This window comes from Vanellus vanellus (genome assembly GCF_965231255.1).
Source record: "Vanellus vanellus genome assembly, chromosome: 11".
In the NCBI taxonomy this organism is placed as follows: Eukaryota; Metazoa; Chordata; class Aves; order Charadriiformes; family Charadriidae; genus Vanellus; species Vanellus vanellus.
In genome coordinates this window covers 13,166,526-13,187,403 of record NC_138916.1, presented here as the reverse complement: position 1 = coordinate 13,187,403, position 20,878 = coordinate 13,166,526, and the positions used below count along the sequence as shown (strand labels likewise).

At 51.5% G+C, this 20,878-nt stretch overlaps 1 protein-coding gene across 1 annotated transcript in view; it reads left to right on the top strand.

Moving 5' to 3' along the window:
- Positions 1–5,104: 5,104 nt before the first annotated feature.
- SHC4 (SHC adaptor protein 4) overlaps positions 5,105–20,878 on the top strand; it is a 34,162-nt gene continuing 18,388 nt past the window's right edge. Inside the window, exons 1-2 of the mRNA XM_082489034.1 lie at positions 5,105–5,808; positions 14,760–14,830. Of these exons, the coding sequence (XP_082345160.1) occupies positions 5,230–5,808; positions 14,760–14,830 (650 nt within the window). The 5' untranslated portion in view covers positions 5,105–5,229. The remainder of the gene's footprint in view (positions 5,809–14,759; positions 14,831–20,878) is intronic.

Here is a 20,878-nt window from a genome sequence, read left to right as displayed (position 1 = left end):
GGTGCCTGAGAAGGAAAATTGCACCTTGTCTATAAGCCACCCTGGGATGTGTTTTCTGGGATTAGCGCTGTTGGATCTTTCAGAGCTAGAACAGGAGAAAAGCAGTAACAGGCCAATCTCTGACTTCTGTATCCAGGGATGTGGTAGCAGGCGTGCCCCTGTCCTCCTTGAACCCACCAGCTCTCAGCTCTGCATCTTCAGCCCCTGCAAACCCCCTCTGACTCTCCTGATAAGTAGGAGGTGGGCTGCAGTTGCCAAACATGCCTGGTTTTAACTCATTCAGAACACGGGAAAGGTATCCATAGGAGATAAAACAGTGAGAGGGATTCAATATGTGGGAAAATAAATTTCTCTCGATTGAAACGAAACAGTGGCGCTAGCAAAAGTCCTGCAGAGAAAATGAGCGTGCGCCAGGGCTTCCCAAAGGTACCTGCCCACCACATTGTTGGTTACGGGGTTTTCCTGCCATCCTGTAATGCTTTGCTGATTTCTGCCAGTGTCAGCCAGGCATGTCAATAAGGAAGGAAGGCGGATCAGCTCGGTGCACCTTAGCATGAATTAACTCTGCTGTTGCTATTTATACAGGGGAAAAAAATCCCCCATTTGCACTGTGTTCTAACAGAAACACTGAGCTCTGTGGTGCCGGTTGCAAGAAGCACATAACGGCTTCCTCTGGGCTCCTCCAGGAGCTCAACTGCGTTTCGGGTGTGCTCCGCGGGTGGGTGACAGCTTCACTCCCCGCGCTGCCCACACACACTCCTGCTGCAAGACTGCTGGGCTGGCTGCTCTCTTCTAAATTGGTCCCCAATTTGCCTTGAGCTCTCCTGTCACCAGCGAGCACCACATGCCTGTGTGCCGGCATCTGCCTTCCCTGGCCCCTGTGCTGCAAGGGAAGGGTGGTGCAGCGGCGTTAACTGCCTACTAGAGCTGTGATCCCACAGCCCCAAATCTGAAATGGTGTTGCTCCCAAGGGTGTCTGGGGGCGTTCCTGGGGCTCCGGGCGGGCACTGCTCTTTCCTGCTGCACAGGCTCCCTGTGGTGATGCTACTGCGAGCTCACCTCCTTCTCTGCAGCTTTTCTAGAGGGGCGTCAGAGGTGGCTGCAGCTGGTTACAGCTTGCTCCTGCTCCTCTGTAATGGTGCTGCCCCGTCAATGTGGTTACACCTGCCACAGCTCCTGTCCCCTGTGACAATACATGATGGGGGGCTGCTCACATCAGTTTTTCATGCAGGCTGAGAGACTGTTTGGGGCTGTAAACAGGGTGTGATGGGGGGGTTTGGGTGTGATGGGGCTGGTAACATAGCGACTGGGGCAGGCTTCATCTCATAACTGTGCGCCAGAAGGGCATTCCCGTGTAGCCTGAGGACCCACACGTAGCACAGTCTTTTGCTAGCACGCGCTGTCCCATGTCAGCAGCCATGCAAGGGGCAAATTGGCCAGTCCCTGTGTCTTCCCGGGGCAGTGGTGGGCAGGTGGGCAGCGAGTTGGGGCAGCTCCCCAGGCCCTAAGCACTGTGGGCAACTGGGAACTCGAGCTGTAATCGAGAAACACAGGCTCCTTTTTAGGCTGCATACAAGGCTGTAGGCTCAGTTTCACCAGTGCTTAAAGGAGCTTTGTTCTCTGTGCTGGTTAGAGGCTGATTTCCCAGTATCTTAAACAGAAATCTTGTTTTTAGCCTTGAGAAAAAAGCTTTTTAATTTACAAAGGCACGGCATTTTTCTTTTTCCCTCCTCCCCCGCCCTGCAATGACTACTATTCCTTGGACAATGCTGCTCTTTGCTGAGTTCCGCTCTTGAGCTTGTATTTCTTGATTGCTGCTGAAAACAGAGCTTGTCACAATTACATTTTTCTCTGGAACTTGCTGTAAAACACCAGCTATTCTTCACCTCCCACATCATAATCACACTTGCTGGTGCCTGTGAGCTGAGAAGTGCCGGTTAATGTACCGGCCTCCCTCGCCTCTGTGGGAAGCCCCCCTGGCACCCAGGGAGGGCAACAACGCTTCGGCCATGGGGCAGCAGGTGCCGGTGGCATTCAAGGCTCCAGACGCAGCTCTTGGGTGATTAGTGAAGGACAGGCTGTTGCATTATTGTTTCTTTTTCTTGAAAACGTCCCCTTTCACCACACAGATTTAAAGCCAGTCCTGTTAACCCTTTTCACCTGCCAGCTCTGCCTCAGTAGGACACAGTGGGGGTTGCATCTCCTGCAGGGCCAGCAGGGACCCTGCTGACCCTTTTTCTCACTCTCACAGGTAAGGAAGGCTCCAATTGCCTCCTGAGGAAGAAGCAGATGGCAGAAGGGCTCAGATGAGGACCAGCACAGGCCAGAGGCAGCCCATGGCCTTCTACCTCTATACTCAGCACTGGTGAGGCCGCACCTTGAGTGCTGTGTTCAGTTTTGGGCCCCTCACTACACTGAGGTGCTGGAGTGTGTCCAGAGAAGGGCAGCAAAGCTGGTGAGGAATCTGGAGGACAAGTCTTATGAGGAGCAGCTCTGAGGGCACTGGGGTTGTTCAGCCTGGAGAAAAGGAGGCTGAGGGGAGACTTTATCGCTCTCTACAACTACTGAAAGGAGGCTGTAGCTGGGTGGGCTCTTCTCCCAAGTAACAAGCAATAGGGCAAGAGGAAACAGCCTGAAGTTGTGCCAGGGAGGTTTAGGATGGATATTAGGAAAAATTTCTTCACTAAAAGGGTTATCAAGCCCTGGAACAGGCTGCCCAGGGAAGTGGTTGAGTCACCATCCCTGGAGGTAGATATAGTGCTGAAGGACACAGTTTAGTGGTAACTTGGCAGTGCTGGGTTAACAGTTGGACTTGATGATCTTAAAGGCCTCTTCCAACCATAACGATTCTATGATTCTATTCTATGAACTACTCTCCACCTGAGCCAAGGCATGGGGAGCATCCTGCTCACCAAGCCACCCTTTCCTGGAGCCATCATCTACATCCACACTGAGGGGCTGCTGTAAGGCAGGAAGACCCTTGCTAGGTGCTGAGAAAAGGCAGGAATGATGGTAAGGCTGATCTCACAGGAAGAGGGAATTTGGTTTGTCTGGTTGTATGTTTTTCATGGCAGTAAAAAGAGAAATCTGGGAGGTCCCCTGAGACAGAAGCCTGGGGCATCTGCATCTCCCTCAACACCAGTCCTTGTCCCCTCTATGGTAAGCACAGCTCACACCCTGCTCTGGTCCCTCCTCCTCGCCAGCGAGGGCACTGACTGTGGCTTCTCCATCCCAGTGGTATCTTCCAGCCATGTTGATGTTGTGTTTTAGCATGGTGATGAAATGAAAGAGTTAAAGAAAAACATTCATGCTAGGAGAGTTTCTGTGCTTTATGTACAATCAATAGTGCTGCTAATCACTTCTGCACATTTTCTATCCTTTTGTGCTCAAAGCCATCGCTAACGCTTCATGAGAAATTAGTTACTCTTTCTGACTTGTGGCTGGTCCGGGTTTTGCCTTTGGGTTTGATTTTGTGAGCAGTCTGAGCCATCCTCCCCAAAAAGGGTTGATTCAAAAGCAGCCGCTTCCTCTTTGAGCCCTCTTTCATTAGTGGAGTCTGGACTGGGGGGTTTCCCTACTTTATTGTAGCAACGATTGCATCTTCTAGGATTAATACCAGCTTTCATACAAGAGGAAAAAAAAAACCGCGATGGCTGTGTTGAGCTCTCTCTGCCTCTCCGGCTCTCTGCCCACAGTTTCTCCTCCTGGCACAGGCAGGGTAGTGGGCAGCACAGCCTCTCCTCATCCGCCGCCAGCTGATTTACAGCACCGAACAGGAGGAGAGAATGAGGCCAGGATCACTGCGAGCATGAGGAAGGTGAACTCAATCTTGAAAACCTGGTGAGAGAAAAGACCTCAGCTAACGGGGAGAACCGAGGCCGCTGTGCTGGTCCCCGTGTCCCCCCCGCCCCCGGCCTGCCCCCCGTGACGCTGCATTTCTCTTCCCACCACGCCGCCCGAGGCGTCGAAACCCCGCACGGACCGAAGGTAATGTGTGCTGAGGGCCCAGATATTTCCAGTGAGTAACACAAACCAGGTCATGCTCCTTTCGCTGCCTGGGGTACATGCAGTGGGGGAGAGGGGCTTTCCCTACCGGAGCCGAGCTGCGGGGAGGCGGCTGGGACAGGCCTGTCCTTCCCTCGGTGCCGGGTGGGCAGCCCGGGGGCACCGCAGCCCCGGCTGACCGCCGGCCCTCGGCTCCGCCTGTGCCGGCGGTGAAGGAAAGGCCAGGCCCTGCCGCAGAAAGGGGCGTTTGAGGGATCTGGGGCGCCCCTGGAGGGTCCCGCCCGCCGCCGCGTCCCCTCTTTCCCCCTTTTCCCCCCGCCCCGCTCCCCGCGCGCTGAGGGCGCGTGAGCCGGCGGCGGGCGGCGATTGGCTGCGAGGCGCACCCCGGGGGCCGCCGGGCCGCGGCCGCCCGCCGAGCGCCATTCACGGCGCTGCCCGCCTGCACGCGCCGAGCCTCATTCACGAAAACTTCATTCATAAAAGCCGGCGGCGGCGGCGGCTGCGGCGGGGCCCGGCGCGGCGGGGGCGGCTCGGGCGCTGCGGAGCTGCTGCCCCGCGGCTCTGCGGGAAACAGCGCCGGAGGCGCAGGAATCCTGAGCTGCTCCTGGATTATGGTGCTGAAGGACTTTCCAGCAAGAATTAGCGAGACTGGCGCCGAGAGCTGCCGGCGCCGTTCCGGGTTTTCCTTAAAATCCTGGCTTTCTGCCTGAGCGCGAGGCAGGAGCGGTGCCGCGCAGGGAGGCTCTTCGCCTTCGGGGCAGCCGGCGGTGGAGATGCAGAGAGCCGGGCACCTTACGGGGTTCACGCCGGTCTGAAAATGGGTTTGAGCTTGTAGCGCTCTCGCTCTGCTTTGTGTGGAACGTGCTTGAGCTTTCGCTGCGGCCAGGACTCCGCGGGTAACGCTGCTACGGCTGTGAGTCTTCAGAGCTAGGTGGGATTTAGTGCCGGGAGCGGGGCAGGTTTGGATAGCGGCTCTTCGGCTTAAGCTGCTGTACCACTGATGCGCTTTCCCGTGTGCTGCTTTTATTACCGCTTACGAAATACCAGATGGCCATGCAATTTTAAGCCTCGTCCATTGAGGAAAATAAACCACTCGAGAGGGAGTCAGCAAAAATATCCAATAGGTTTCTGTTTTTAAAATTGTTTGACTTGCTCGATTTCCATATCGTTTATCTACAAGAGCCAATTTATGCAAGAGTATCCAGTTACAGAACTGCCAAGGCTATGAGAGAACGCAGCCAGCAGAGCCTCGGTGGACAAGTCCTGTATGTAGGGTTATTCAGACATCCAGGAATGCTGCACAGGGCTAAGTACAGCCGATTCAGGAATGATTCAATAACATCCCTTGATGAAGGTACACAAAATACGTCTTTAAACATCAAAGGTTCTTCCTCCTCTTCCCATTCTTCAACGCCTAATTTACTGACGGAAGATGTCTCCTTGGGGCCCCAGGACACCTGCACCACCCTGTGCACGCTGATCCCCCGGATGGCTAACATTAAACTTGCCAACCCGTCAAATCTGCCAGGACTGAAAAGCTTCTGTCTGGGAACAAGAGAGGTGCCAAGAATTAAACTCACGGAGTGCATTACTATCCCGAGCAGCCCAACCTCGCCCGAGATCAGCTGCCTTTCGGCATCTTATCCACAGCCTGACCTGGACAAGCTGGCCCTAATCCCAAAGCCAGCGGGCGACTGCGCTGTGCGGGAAGCTGAGGAGGCCGCTCCTACGAGCAGGCAGGACAGGAGCCTCACGCAGACTGGCGAAAGTGTCGGGGAGCCAGGAACAACCTACAGCGTGCGGGTGAGTACTTCTCACAGGGTTTCCATTCTCTGACAAAGCAAACTGCGCAGGTGGCTGCAGGGTGACCTCTGTGTTCCTAATCCTGGAGCTAGTGCCCCAAACCACTGACTTCCCGTGTATTTCCTACCTCCTGACGTAAGTAGGGCTGTGGTGTCGAACTGAGGGAGTTAAAAGGACCACAGCCGCTCCCAGAGGTAACATAACATCGATTTCCAAAAGACTATCTTTAGACTCTCTGAGGAGTGCAGCTGAGCTGCAATTCAAACAGGGCTTGCTCTGACCTGAAATGCGCATTGGAGGGAGAAGGAGGCCCACAAAAAGTGCTTCCCATCCCTCGCAGAGCAGCTCCCAGGCACCAGGTGCACACTGGCCCATGCCACTGACGTGTTCGTCACAGAGAGTGTGGGAGAGCTGCTGGGACCACTGCTGCTCTCTGAAGCACCTCTCCCCTGTACCTCCTGCCCTGGGAGGTGAATGGCAGGATGCAAAAGCCACCCTCCTCGTTTGATGCTACAGGGCTGTGTCTGATTTTCTTGGTAATGATAATATACAGAAAACCCATCCTATTTCTTCAGAAGATACCCAGAAAGGCTATTTCAGGGTATTTTTCATATTGTAGACTGCGATTGGTGTGTATCGTCTTCTAATTAGCAGTCAGTGGCCAAGGGGAGACCATGCCTCCTGGGCTTGGTGCTTTCACTCCCTCCACCCCTGCCACATTTGGGAGCTTTCTAATTTTCTTTTCCTCTCTGGACTTTGTATTTCTGTGGCCAGACCTTGCTGTTTGCTAGCTGTTGCTTCTTTGTCTATGCTTTGAACCTCTGACCCTGTACATTTTAGTGCTTACGCTTCATCTGTCAAAAGCCCTTCCGGGCAAAAACTGCCCGCTGCTTGTGTGGAGGGAGCCAGTGCAGACCACGGGGAAACGGCAGAGAAAGCGGTCTAAACCTGCTTCAGAAATACTCATGTAACGGCCAGGCTGACCAAGGGCTCCTGTAGCTCTCACAGTCGTCGTGCCTGTCCCTGACATGCAAGGGGGACCGCAGGAGGAAGCTGTACGAGGTGTTATTAACCAGAATCTATTCCTCCAAGCGGGCTGCAGGCAGGGTGCTAAGAGAGAGAGTGTGTGTGTGTAAGCTGTCAGTTTGGTGTACAGGAGGTATCAAAATGTGCCAGAAGGAGTAAAAAAGCTGTAAGCCATGCAAAATTTGTGCCTCCCATGTGATAGTTTGTAAGCAGGAAAGTCTAAAGAAAGGTGCAAGGCGAAGAAAAATAAATCAATCCCTTTCTAAATGCAGCAGGAGAGCAGGCAGATCAGAGGGGAGAAGAGCAACATGGGGAAATAGCCGTGTTCACCTTTCCCCAAGCAGGAATGAGATGCCTGCGTGACATCCAGCAGTGGTGGCACGGCTGGTTTGATGGGACTTGGCTGAAAGGTGACGGTGTCGCAGCACAGCACCGGCCACTGTGCACAGAGCTGTAGGAGGCCCTGGGACATTCACTCGGGGTGCAGCAGGTGGAGGGAGGGGACACGCTATTTCATCATGCTAATATATGTCCTTTTATGTTTATTTTTCTTTAGATTCTAGTACTAACATGAGCAGTTGATGTTTTGACATCAGCAAGCTGCTGAAATAGCTGAATGAGCACGTAGGGTGTGACTTACAGTGACAGTGCAAGGGCCACCGCAGCTGCAGGTGCTATGCTTTCGGCCAGCCCACAGAAAGGCCTGCGCTGATGAATGGCATCACGATGCCCAGCGCCCACCGCGCAGGACCTGCCTCGTGTGCTGCGGTTTGAGCAGTGCCCGTGATGAAAGCTTTGAGGTACCTATCGAGATTCAAATGCTGAAATGCTAATGCCAGAGGCACACTTAAATAATTCAGTTTCTGGCACGGGGAGGAGATGATGAAGCACAGGGGGAATTTCCTGGGTTTCTGTTGTGGCCCAGGGCTGAGAGCAGAGGCACTGAGGTGTCACCTGCTGGGGACCACAGGAACAAGAAAGGCAGAAGAAAGAGTAAAAAAAGAGAAGGACTTGCTGGGAAGGTCATGTGAAGCGGGGAAGGGCTCGTCCCTTCCTGTTGCTCCCCAGGTTGTATTTCCAGCATGTTTTTCTGCCGGTCTTTCTGGAAGTCACCTCACTTCATGGAGAATCTCTCTGAATGGGGGCTCGCTGTCAGGAGGCTCCCAACAGAGTGGGGAAATGTTGTTTCCCTGCATCTCTCTTGCATCTCCCCACTCCCGTTGGTCCCGCGGTGGTGGGGGTGCAGGAGCCAGCCCCAGGAGAGCTGCGAGAGCATTGCTGATGTGTGCCACAACGTGTCCTGGCCAAACTCTTGGTGTTTTTTTTTTTAAACCATCCCCTTCAATAACAAGCAGGTCAGTAAATAAGCAGTCTGGGAGTTCTGGGGCCTCAGCATCAGAGCATGGGCAAGGAGTTCGTTTCCCCAGGGACAACAAGACTACTCCAGGAGGTAGCGATGAAACCTCAGCCAGGCTGGGAAGCAGCCAGGGGCGCAGGGCTGCAGTGCGGAGGGAGCGTGACACGGTGGGATGGTCTTGCCTGCAGGCAAAGCGGGGCCGGGCAGCTGCTAGAGCTGCTCCCAATCCTTTCCCCCAGTCCTTCCAATCCTTCTCCCCCTTGCCCTGGCTCTTCCTCCTGTGGCATTCGAAGACACCCGCTGCCCCCAAGCAGCTTCTCATGCCCTGTTAGGGATTGCTGGGATATCCTCAGAGACCATTTGAGGAGGAAGGTCAGGTCTGTGTTATGGGGATTGCTGCTGCCGGAGATCTTTGGCCTTAAAAGCTCAACTGGAGTCTGAAAAGGATTTGGCACTTATGTGGAGAGGATCCGCGGTTATTTTAGAAAGGCAGTAATATGGTGAAGTAATGAAATGCCTTAGGGCAGAAGCTGTCCCCTGTGGACTGGAGTGAGGCAGACATTTTCTTTCTGGGGTTGGTTTAAGAGGCGATGCCGGGCTCATCGCGCCTCCCTGGGAGGCAGTGCGTGGCTGGTGGTCACAGGGCACCTGTGTTGCGTCCGAGTGTCACCTGGGCTCCGGTGAGGAAGCCAAGACCCGTAACGGCCGCTGTTCCCCTGAGATGCTCTCGTGAATAACAAAGAGCACAAATATTAATATTTTAATAGGATCCCAGACAGTTTGGGACATACATATATATTTAATCAGTTGCTAGTCTCTAGAGTAAAAGGAGCTTGTCTTCTGCTGATGTAGGAGTTCAGAATGATGCAAAGTATGTCCTGAAAGAGTGCACGTGGGCGCCTGTCCCCTGCGTAGTCCTGCTTTTGTCCATGGAGGCTGTGACAGGTCAGCCTGGGGAACCCACTCCCTGGCTCTGTGTGGGAGCGGGGTTCAGGCCAGCCCTTGCCCGGTCCCCAGAAGCTGCCAGCACCTCTATCATGCTCAGGGCAGGGAAATAATTGAGGTATTTCAGCTGCAGCCACTTCCCTGGCATGCAGCACCCGAAGAGCTGCTCTGGCCTCAGCATGCTGCATCGCCCATCGTAAATAAATAACTACACGTGTAGGCGCAGCCGGGGCTCTCGCAGGAAGGAGATGGGCTCTGGTGATTCACAGCTTCAGAGCCACAGCTGTGAATCGTGAGCCGTGGGCTCAGGGCTGTAGGGTGCTGGGGAGGCGCTCGCTCTGCCAGGCACGTTTTTAGGCCATTTGCTTCGTCACAGGTGGGAGCACGGGGACAGGACAGTTTGAACCAATTCTGCTGGAGCCCTGACCTGAGTATGGTGGTGCAGCAAGTGGCTCTTCAGCACAAAACTAAAAAGAAAAGCAAAACGTGTGTGTACATGTCTGTGTGGGTGTACATATATATACAAAATTTTACAAACTTTTCCTTGGGTTTTTCTCAAAATTTATTTAAAAATTGAAAACCCATAAATGAAAGGGTCAGACTTTCCCAGGAAAATTTCCATTTAGTGAAAGCCATTCTTCATCACAAAACCACCATGTCTCACTGCCCCTCAGGGAAGAGGCTGTGCCGTGTGGGCAGGAGGAGCAGGACAGACCAAGGGCCTTTCTGCCTGTCCGCACCACTGCTGCTACCGGGAGGAAGATGAGAGCAGGGCAAGCACATGAGGCAAGGTCCTCTGGCACTTCCCATCCCCAGAAAATAGCAGTGCAGGGGCTTAGGCTAGCACTGAAAACCCACTAGTGGAGTTTTTGTGTGGTTAATGGTCTTTAGTGGGCTTTTTTTTTCCCCATGAAGGTGACCAGTCTGTTTCCCAGCCCATTCTACCAGGTTTTGTCCACTCTCGCAGGTTCCCCGGGGGTACCCATGCCTGCAATGGTGCGTGGCTGCCGCCGTGGGCTGCCTTCGCCTCTCCGCTCTTCCCGGGAGGGATGGGAGAGCAGGCTCTGCCGGCTTCGCTTTTGGCTCTGAAGGGGTTGGTGTTTGCTGGAGGAAGCTGTCATGGTTCAGGTTGAGGAATGAGCTGGTCAAGTCTGCAGGGCGCAAACCCAGGCCAAAGCTCTTCATTAGCAGCCTGACTGGTGGCTGCTAATGGTGTTACGTAGCACCGACCCCAGCCCGGTAAAAGGTGGCTGTGTGTTGCAGGATGAGCAGCCGGGCGCACCGGCTGGTCGGCAGCGTGGTGCAACCTGTGAGCTGACAGGGATGCGGTGCCACTGCCAGGGCCTCTGCTCTCCAGTGGACAAGTGGCTTTTCAGCCCCAAAGCCACACAGGGAGCATCTAAGGAAGGGCTGAGAAAACTTCCCCACTAAAACTACAGTGATCTGTGCATTGCTCCTTCCCCGCATCCCTGGCTGGCTCCTGGCATCGTCCATGTGGGAGGCCAGCGCTTCACCTTCCTGCCAGGGCGAAAGCGGGGGGATCTCAAATGAGGTGTTGCAACACGTGAGAGCGTGTCCCCGAGCCCCGCAGCCAGCCACAGGGTGGGCAGCGCCGCGGCTGTTACAGGCAGAAGTTGTTTCTCCTTGGTGTGAAAGGCAAAGGCATGTCTCCGTATAACTCCAGTGCCCTCGTCCTGCCGTGTGCCTGCCAATGGCTACTGCTTGCTTCTGCCCAGTCTCCCTTCCCACCGGATCCGTTGCAAGCTAGAGGGAAGTTATTCAAGCAAATTAAAGTGAAACTCTCCTGCTGCTCTGCAGCTGTCTGCCCTGTGCGGCAGAGAGCCACGGCCCCGCCGCGGGCAGCCCTTGTCTGTTAGGAAAGAGGGTGGTGAGAAGCTCAGAAATGGTCTTGCTCTCACTTTAAAAGCATCTTGTTAAAGCAGTGCTGGGAAAAGAAATGCTTCCATGGGAGTTAGCTCCCTGCGGTGCTCGTGTGTACCCAGCATTGCTGCTTGTGGTGAGTTCCTGCCCAGGCAGCTGTGTAATGTGTTTTAGGGAATTTGGACCTACTCTCACATATGTTTGGACAGAGGCTGTTTAGCAGCAGCACATTACCTGACGGCCTCTGCAAGCAAATCCTGTCCCTTGGATTGATTGTTAGTTGGCCATGGGGTCTGTAGGAGCTGCTTTTGGCATTACATATGAATTAATGCCTGTTAACTAATAGGTAAAATTGCAAGGCTGCAGCTGCGTTGTTTAATGAGGAGCTCCGTGCGCTGTTCCCCGTATCAGTTCTGCGGGTGAATCACTGGCTGTCATTCAAGCTGGAGCTGGAGCCACTAACTGCGTTACGGCAGGGAATGAAATGAGACGTGTGTCTGGATTAGAGGGTGCCTGAAAAGCTTATTCACATGGGCCCTGCCTAGCGCCTTCACATCTCCTCCCACACAGTCCCTCATCCTGTTTGCAGTCTCTCCATCGTCTCTTGTAAACAGATGAGAAAAGACGTGTGCATCTTCAGTAACTGCCCTTCTCTCCCCCCACCTCCCTGCCGTCCCAGTGGCATGGGGAAATGGTGACCAGCTCCAGATCACTCTCCAGATTCTAACACCCAAGAGATGAAGCTCCCCCAGTGCCGATGCTCCCCCCAGCCCTTTGCAGGGAGACGGGACAGTTTTGTGCACGTCACTGTTAGAGGAGACATCCCCTCTCCCCCTCTCCCCCTCTCCCCCTCTCCCCCTCTCCCCCTCTCCCCCTCTCCCCCTCTCCCCCTCTCCCCCTCTCCCCCTCTCCCCCTCTCCCCCTCTCCCCCTCTCCCCTCTCCCTGTCTTGCTGACAGATCAGTGGGTTCAGCATCTGCTTTCACTGGTGATGTCAAGGCTTTAGTGCTCAGCTTGTTTCAGTATTGTCATTTTATTTTTCTATAGGTAGCTGAGTTCTGCAGTTATACCTGTCCTCATTGCCTGGGGCTGGTTGCAGCATCCTCGTGCCTGTGTCCAGCTTCCCCCTTGGCTTCCCCTCAGCATCTCAGTGAATCGGAGCCATGCTCCTCTTCACAGGGCTTTGGAAGATGAACCCCCTTTCTTGGACACCGCATTTGAACCCTCAACATCGCTATGGCCATGTTCCAAAACCAACTGGTGGATAGCTTGGGCTCCTTGCGGGGCAGGTGGATCTTGGCACACCGTGGCCATGCCGGGGCGAGGGCTGCACGCTGCTGTGGCTGCCTCTCCTGGGTGCTGCAGGAGGGCACCCACAGCTGCTGCCCTGCTGATGCTTCAGCTTCACCCTCCCTGCAGCAGGAAAGCGGGAGCTGGCCTCAACGCTGCATCCCTAGATGAGACCACTAGCTTTTTGTGGGAGCTGCTGTTTGGGGTATACAGGATGAGGAGCAGGGGCACCACCTGAATTGGAGTCCAGGTGCAGGAGAAGTCTCTGAGACAGGCATTGCCCTTGTCTCCTGCCTTCCCCTTTCTCTCGTACACTTGTTGTGCTGGTCTTTGGACTCAGCTATGGAAGGGTTAATCCTTTCCTTGTTTGTTTGCTAATTATTTTTTCTTCCTTAGAGAGTGTCTTTTGTTTTCTTGAATAGGCTTCTGGTATCCCATTGTCCTTTTATGTGTTCCACGGGCTTCTCCCCAGCTCTGTGACCCTGACTGCCTCAGTCCCAGTCCTGCAGCATCCCCCTGCCCAGGGCTCTGCTGGTTCTCTGTACCCTCCTACTGAGATGTGAAGGTTCAGCCATTACTGACTGTGCTGGTTTAGATAACCAACAGCAGCTAAAATAAATGAGGGATGCAGTGAGGTGCCATGTTAATGCACTTCCCTACTCAGGCTTTTAAGGAAAAAAAAAAGGTCTTTTGTGAATCATTGATAAGTTCAGCTTCGCTCAGGGTCACTTATGCAAAAACCTAATATTGATTTTTCATCTTTGCTTAGAGTAGCTTCCCACGCATCTGTTCAGGATGCAGTGGGGACTCACTTATCAGCATATGACTCACCTGCTCCTCTAAATCTTTCTTTTCTCAAGGATGGAGGAGCAGCCAACCGGCTCACAGGATGCTTGACCCTATACTCTGGGATCAGAGGTCTGCGCTGTGCTACGAGCTGAGGCTCTAGACATATTTTCCACGTTAGCTTTGTTCCCATTAAGCAGGAATATCTTTAACAACTAAGATAGCTCTCAGAGTCCTTTACAAAGTCATTAAATGTTCATTAGGGAAGCAGTTCTGCTAACCCTTCAGATTCTTATTGATGTCCTTCCAGGGCTCTGACCTAATTCTGGAGTTCTCCCAAGGGTTACATTGCTATCTGGAAAGAAACCAAAATAGGGATAATACAATTGTTGTGGAATCCCTGCTTGACGTTCTCTTTTTAACACACGCATTCATTTCTAAAAGATCTGAATCAGATACCTAAATCCAACCTCCTCTGAATGGCCCGGCAGAAAAATCAATTCACAGGCAAAGTGAAGAGGAGGAGGTAAATACTCTCTGGACAGAGAGTGCCTCCTCCATCCATTCAGAACAAGAAGACAGAGCATGCATGTCCCTGCCTGGGATTGCCAGGATGTCTGCTGTATCCCAGAGGATTTGCCTTTCTGCAGGAGAGGTCTGCGCAGGCAGGCTGTCGCTGCAGCCCGTGGACGCTGTGTGAGCACTGCAGGATGCTCCTGAAAGCCCTTTTCCCTCCGGGAGAGTTCATTGTGGAAGGGGGGATGCAAAATGAGAGACCTAGACCTATGCCAGCCTTGTGAAATGGAGATGTCAGAGCACTTGGACAGCAGAGAGATGGATATCCAAAGAAATGTTGAAAGGATTAGTAAGACATATTTTGGGAGAGGTAAACTCAGTGGATAGACTTAGCCTAGCACACTTCATTGAGATGAAAATGTTCCATATGTTTGTACATAACATCAAAGGAGTGACACGCCATCACATTCTTGATGTTTCTGAAAATTAGTCCTATGCAAATCCCTAACGAGTACAGAAAAAGCCCCCAGCTCTGCCCCATACAACGGATGTGTGGGAGTCAGCCTCTAATTTAAAGCAGGTCAGTTTACAGTGCAGGCTCTTAAGAGCTGTTGCTATGAGCTGGAATTGCAGCTCTACCTCCTTCATCTTCTGCAGAGATTATTTGTCATCAGACGTGCAGCAGCATGGAGCCAGTGGTTTTCCTTATGCCTAGTAATGCCTCCCGTTGCTCTGAAGGGACGTTCAGCTCTTCTGCACAGAGGCTCTGCGTGCATTGGTCCCACAGGGCTTCCAGAGCCCTTTTCCCAGGCAGTTTCCCTCCAATGTTCATCTATGCCCACAGGCTAATTAATGAGAGTACGCAGAACTGGGAAAAAAGAATGATTGAATTTTGTGTCCCCAGAGTGTTTTACCTTTTTTTTGTGCTATGTTGTTGAAGCCACTGGTATCTTTATTGCTCTTTACACTTTCCAGTAAAACAAGATCTATGTAGGAAGCAGCTTTAGGATGGCTGATTTGATTTTCCATTTAGACTGTGGTTCTGCATATACTTAGTGGACTGAAATTACATTTGCTTCCTTCTGTGCTCTTACCTGTGTGCTAGATATTAACACGGTCCTCCTTTCCCTTTGTCTCTCTCTTTCCCCTAGTACATGGGCTGTATTGAAGTGCTGCAGTCAATGAGGTCCCTGGACTTTGGCACGCGAACGCAAGTCACCAGGTAGGTGGTATCAAACTGAGATTCAGACCAAGAATGAAAAGTCCGCGTGCTATTTTCCGCATAAAGCCAAGGGTGCGTGCCAAGCTTTGAGACAATTTTGGATAGGAGTTTGGATGTTTTGTTTTGTTTTTTCCCCAAGCGATGATTTGAATTATTTGATCATTACAATAGGCTATTTGCATTGGAAAAGGAATTGTTTCAGCAGCAGACCTAATTTCTCTCCCAGTTTTTGCTCTGGATGCAGAGAGCCTCCCCCTGCAGTCGCAGCACGGTGCAGACATCCCCAGCTATCCGGGGCCCGGCAGCAGCCAGGCCATGCTCGGGCTCAGCGCCGCCTGCACAGCTCCCCCAAGGCACCGCCTCAATCTGCTGGTGCTGCCGCGGCTGCGGGTGGCCAAGGTGGCGAGCCTGGATGCTTGCTGGCCTCTCTGCCGTGCCGCTTCACGCCCGGCGCAGAAGGTGCCATTGGTCCCTCAATCTCGCAAGGTCGTCTAATAAATTTTTATCAGACATGTGACATTGCCTGGCCCCATCTGCACCAGGGCCAGGCTCAGCTGGAAGCGGCGTCGCAAGGAAAACGTGTTGAAATACAGCCATTTCCAACTGTACTGCAGGCCTAAGTCTCCAGGCTTCAAATCAGAAAAAGATGAATGTTTTGCTCCCTGATACAACTGAGTGTGGTTTAAACGTGAAATATTTTGTGGTCTTTCGAGAAGTTTGCAACTTCTGTTGCAGATTGCTGCCAGTCGCTGGGTGCAGATTATTAATATACGCACCTGTGGGGTTGTTGAATTGTCCTGTCAGGAGCAGAAAACCCCAGTTTTATTTCTACGTTTGTTCCTGTAAGTCTGTCAGTGCAGGAGTGTCTGAGCTTTCAAAATAAGCACCCTCGTTCCAGCTGATATGCTCACGGTCCAGCAGCCAGGACTAGTGCTCTGCCCCAGCAGCCGCCCGGCATCCCGGCACCTCCACAGGCTTTTTGGAGGGGTGGGTGGGTGCAGAGTATTTTGGCCCGGCCTTAGACCTGTTCCCTGCTCCTCTCAGCTATTTTTCTGGCATGGTTGATGCTGAGGATGCCAGGAGTGTGGCTGAGGCTTCCTGCGCCTGCCCAACTCTTCCTTCCTGCCGGCAGATGATGTACAGATGCTCTTTTGCTTCCTCAAGTGTTCATATCACATAAATCCTGGAGAAAGTAGAGGAACATGAAGAGAGAAGTGTTACATTTTTACCTATCGGCTCCCAGACTTATCAACTAAAAGGAAGAAACTGAAAAGCTTGAGTCATTAAATGCCTATATACCACACTCAAAAGCTGCCCGATTTGTTTTATATTCATAATCAGCGGTTGTTGACATTTACAATCAGCATAAGCACTCACTCACCCAGTTCCTGCATGTGGATATGAAGAAGTGCCTGAGATACGAATACACTTCCCTCAGCCTAGTCGTTTACCGATGAGGAAGAGCCACTGAGCCCAAAGCAATCAGCCCGGTGCGTTTGGACCGAGCCACTGTATTCTTCAACAGCCTCGGCCAGAGAGCGAGGTTATCTCCCGTTTGCCAGACACGGAGCATGTATCCTGCTACGCTTACAAAACAGACCTTTGGATGATTTGTCTGGAAAATAATGAATATGAATTACTGTGTGACAAAAGCTTGCCAACTTAAATTTGGCCCAGATAGTAAGGTTTTGTTAATCAGAGCTATGTGAAAACTTAACAATGGAAATATTTCCTTCACCTAAAAAAAATGCCACTGCTGACCTTAACGGGCTCTTTTGTGCACGAGAAATTCAAAACTTAAACTGTTTGCAAACCGAATGCTGGAGTGCTGAGCTCATGCATGCAAACTTTAAAGTTCGATCGATTACAAGCTGACTGGAGCGAAGATAACATTGATTATTCCCCTATTGTTCTCCTGGGGGAGTAAGTTTATAGACGGCATGCACAATGCACCAACCAAGGAGTTATTGGAAATGATCCCGTTTTAATCATCTCTGTTATTTGTACTGGGGCTACAAAATATTTTTACTCCGATGGCATTTCACTAAACAAAGAGGCATCTTCTGTTTTAAAGTGATGTAGAAAGGGTCTCTAATTATGGCTGCTCCCTGCCTTGCTTTATGTGTATTTGCATTCTTAGTCTCCTGATCTCTAAAATTAAAGATATTATTTACCTACCTCACGTGAATGTTGGAAGGATCAACAAACTCGTGTTTGCCAAAGTGCCCTGAGGAGTCAGAAGAGATGAGCGAGGAGGGTTTATTTTCTGGTTTCTTGCTGGACTTGCATTTTCAGAGTCAGTCCCCAGGCACAGGCTTAGGGAAGGCAGACCATGGCCTCTCCGGCACTACGAATGGCCGTGGGGTGCAGAGATGCTGTATGGCCGAATGGCCACAGCGTAGCAAGGGGAGGGCCAGGCATCGAGGTGCTCGCCACCCTTGCTGGCTGTGTGGTGAGGAGGTTGGCAGAGGAGATTTTGCTACAGCAGTTTTCTCTTCCAGCTCCCTGCCGTGCCTGCCTGGGACCCAGCTCACACGCTCTTAGGACATCCCTCCCATTTTGCAGAAATTTGTGATCCCAAATCCCATGTAGATGACAAGAGTAACACCAAGAAATAACAGTGAGGGTAACAGGTTCCTCTGCTTGAAGGAATGACCTTTTTTTTGAATGGTCACCCGAAAACATGCTGTGCTTGCTGTTCTCGGTACCTGATGTGTTCGGGTTGTCGCCCCTATGCTGTGCTGTGGCAGGTCCTGCCTTTGATGGACCCTGACGTGTGCTTCCCTTGTCCAGCCCTTCAGCTCTTTTCCTCTTACACATCTCCCACTTCTGTTAAATCGAGCTGATTATTGTTATATTTGGGCATTTATGGGAAAAGGGATTCTGTATCCCAGATTGGGGCACTAACTTGCAAACTTGAAATTGGTCAGGCAGCGAAGGGCGTCTGAAATGTGCTGCTGGGGAGGGCTGGGGAAAGAAGGCTGACTTTGTTTGGAAGATTAATTTCAACTTTGTTGAGACGCACAATCCCTTTCTGTTAGATAGTGTAGGCAGAGCCCGAGATGCTTAAAAGCAAATCTTCAACAGCATGCTTATTCGCTTACATCAGCCCATCTCTTGTCTTTTACTCTCGTTTGGGGGAACAATAAACAAAGCGGCTCACTGTTACTGCCAGCCCGCCGCTCTCCTGCATGCTCTTGGAGGAGCGTTTGCTGCAGGTTTTGCTCCAGAGGTGCAGACCCAGAGAAAACCTGTAGACTGTACAGCTGAGCTGAGCTAAAGGCTTATGGATGCCGAAAATGGGGCTATTCTTGTCACCCCCTCCTGCCCCAGTGCTTGCCAAGCCCTCACTGAGTGGCCACAGCCTGGCTGGGTGGCTGGTTGCCAACCCAGCGGGCAGAGGCTTTTTGGGGAGTGAGGAAACATTCCCAGTGCAGCACTCAGGGGGGCTGTGGCACTGTCCCAGTTCAGCGCGTCTTAGCCCAGGTGATGGGGAGCTGCCTACAGCTGTACGCTCAGGAGCCTCCATGTCCCAATCGAAGAGGAATGGTCCCACTTCCCCATCCCCATCCTGCTTCCCAGATCCTACAGAGGGGCCCCCAGGGAGCTGTGCCAGCCTTGATCCTCACTGAGTTGCTCCCCAGCTGAATAACCCATGGGAAACTCCCGCTGCAATGGATGGGCATCTACTGGGGCCAGGAGTAGGAGCTCTGCCTCTGTGGTAGGTCTGCTGCTGGTGACAGCCCAGGGGACCAAGCAGCTTCAGAGTAATATTTTTCAGGATGGTGGAAAGAGCTGACCCAAATTTCTTCCATTCACTATGGAAAGTGAAAACTGTGTCAATGAAACAATGACCAGTTTATGTAATTGCGTGGGTGCTGCAGGACCGACAGACAGTGATTCCACTTCAAATGGCAGAAGATGCCTGAGGAGTCAAGGAGCGAGATTTTCTTTGCCTTAAACTACAAGAAAAATTTAAATTCCTCACAGCTCTCCCAATTTCATTCTGTGGCTCCCAGGGTTGAGAAGAGCTACTGCAGAGTACGCAAGTGGAGTTATCTCATTCAGGGTGATTTAAAAGAAAAAAAAAACAACAACAAAACCAACAAAAAACCCCAAAGTGCTTTGCTTTTGAATGAATGACAAGAAGGAGAGACAGAAAAAGCAGCAACATGCCTGGAATAACAAGGCCGCATTTTCTGCTACTGCCTCAGATTTAGAAGATATCAAACGGACAAGCAAATGCTGGGATCCATAAGGTTGCACATTCATCTAGGCTCAAGCTGATTAACTACACAGCCTATGCACAGGTGTATGCCATCCCGCAGATCTAAAAGCAGAGACTTCCCCGAGTAAGTGGTTGAAAACGAGTGGCTATAAGAATGAATTAATAGCAGATTTCCAGGAAGAAAGCACAGATACAGTAAATCCTATTTCATGTTATCGTGGACATAACCAGAGTTTATTTTCTGCTTGCCACATGGAAATGACTGAAGGTTAGAAGTGTTCCAGTTGTAGCAGCAAAGTGTTACCAGACCGCTGCTTTTCACGTCTTTGAAATAATATTAGAGGTTTGTTAGATCATCTGGAAAAACCACACAGAGATATGCAGCAAGAAATGTCTGTGAGAAGATGATTTCCCCTACCAAAGAAAGGTAATAAAAACTATTAAGTAGAAATGATTTGCCTACTTTTTGTTCTCGTTTGCTGGACAAGTGCTTCAGAATGTGGTGCACCACACTGGCTTGTACAAGAACAGGGTCTGTTGCTGGCAGCTTTACCTACGAGTCTTTATTCCACATGGGCTGCCTGAACTCATTTGTCACCTAAATAGATGACTTCCCTGTTTTTCCAATTTGTTCCGTATCTGGTTTTCTTTCTAGGTAGAACTAGACTTGCAGGCTCCCAGTAGCCTTAATGTCTTGGCTCTGATTTTAATTTCCTTTAATATTGAATGAGAAGATGAGCTCTCATTTTCCAAGCTGATTATTGGAATCTGCAAGATCATCCTGCAGGATGCTTTTCCCATTTTTTTTTTTTTTTAGTTTTGGTCTTTCTACTGGTAGCACCCAAATAAAACAGGAGCTAAATAAGAAGGATATTGGGAATCACTTCAAAAGCATACTTTCAGCTGTGCGGGGGGAAGTGCTTTGCTTTGAAAGGCTAAAAAAGGGCAGTGTTTAAAAGGTTGTGTTTCTGACCCATATTGTGTGGCCCATGATGGTGCTCCTCCTCTTCCCTGCTGTTCTTACTCAGAACACATTAATTACATTTTATTATTTTGCCATGGGGGAGGTCTCCATTCATTTGAGAGTCTCCAGGTTGAATTTGCCAGAATGTTCTCTGTCAGGAATACTTGATATAACATCACCGATCTTCAGTGCTTTAAGCATGTAGCCCATCAGCCTAGCAACGTCTGTGGGGCGCTGAGCAGGGAGCAGCAGCGATGCTGTGGTTCACTGGTGCTGTGCCGGCTTTACATGTGCTCTGATCTGCTCCCCAGGGATGATGCAGGGTCCTGGGGGGACCACCCTCCTCACCGGGGCACCTCTGCTTCATGGGATGTAGCTGGCTGCAGCCTCTCATTGGTGTGTGGTCCCCTGGTGTTTTTTAACCTTTTTGAACCAAAACTTTCTCAGGAAATTAAGCCCGGTGGTGTGTTCCTCCCACGCACGTGCCAGAATCTGAAAACACAAACTTTCCTAACTAGCTCGTTTCCTCATTAGCTCTTTGGATAATAATCAAATAACATAAACAAATAATGAAACAAACTAATTCCCTTCCCCTTAAGAACAAAAGAAAAGCCCAACCCTTGAAAGCCCAAGTCTGAATTCAGATGGGAAAGAGAGGCTGAGGCTACAGCCTCAAAATAAAATCACCCACTATGGGAACCGAAGCCTGAGAGGGTGAGGGGGGGTCTGGTGGCCCAGCTGGCCCCGGCAGCCCCGCAGCAGAGGGCCAGGGCAGCTGGGGATGTCGGGGGCTGCGGCTCAGACCAGGGTGGCCAGGCAAGGTTAAGGAAACTTGCTGAGCACATCCCAGCCCAGT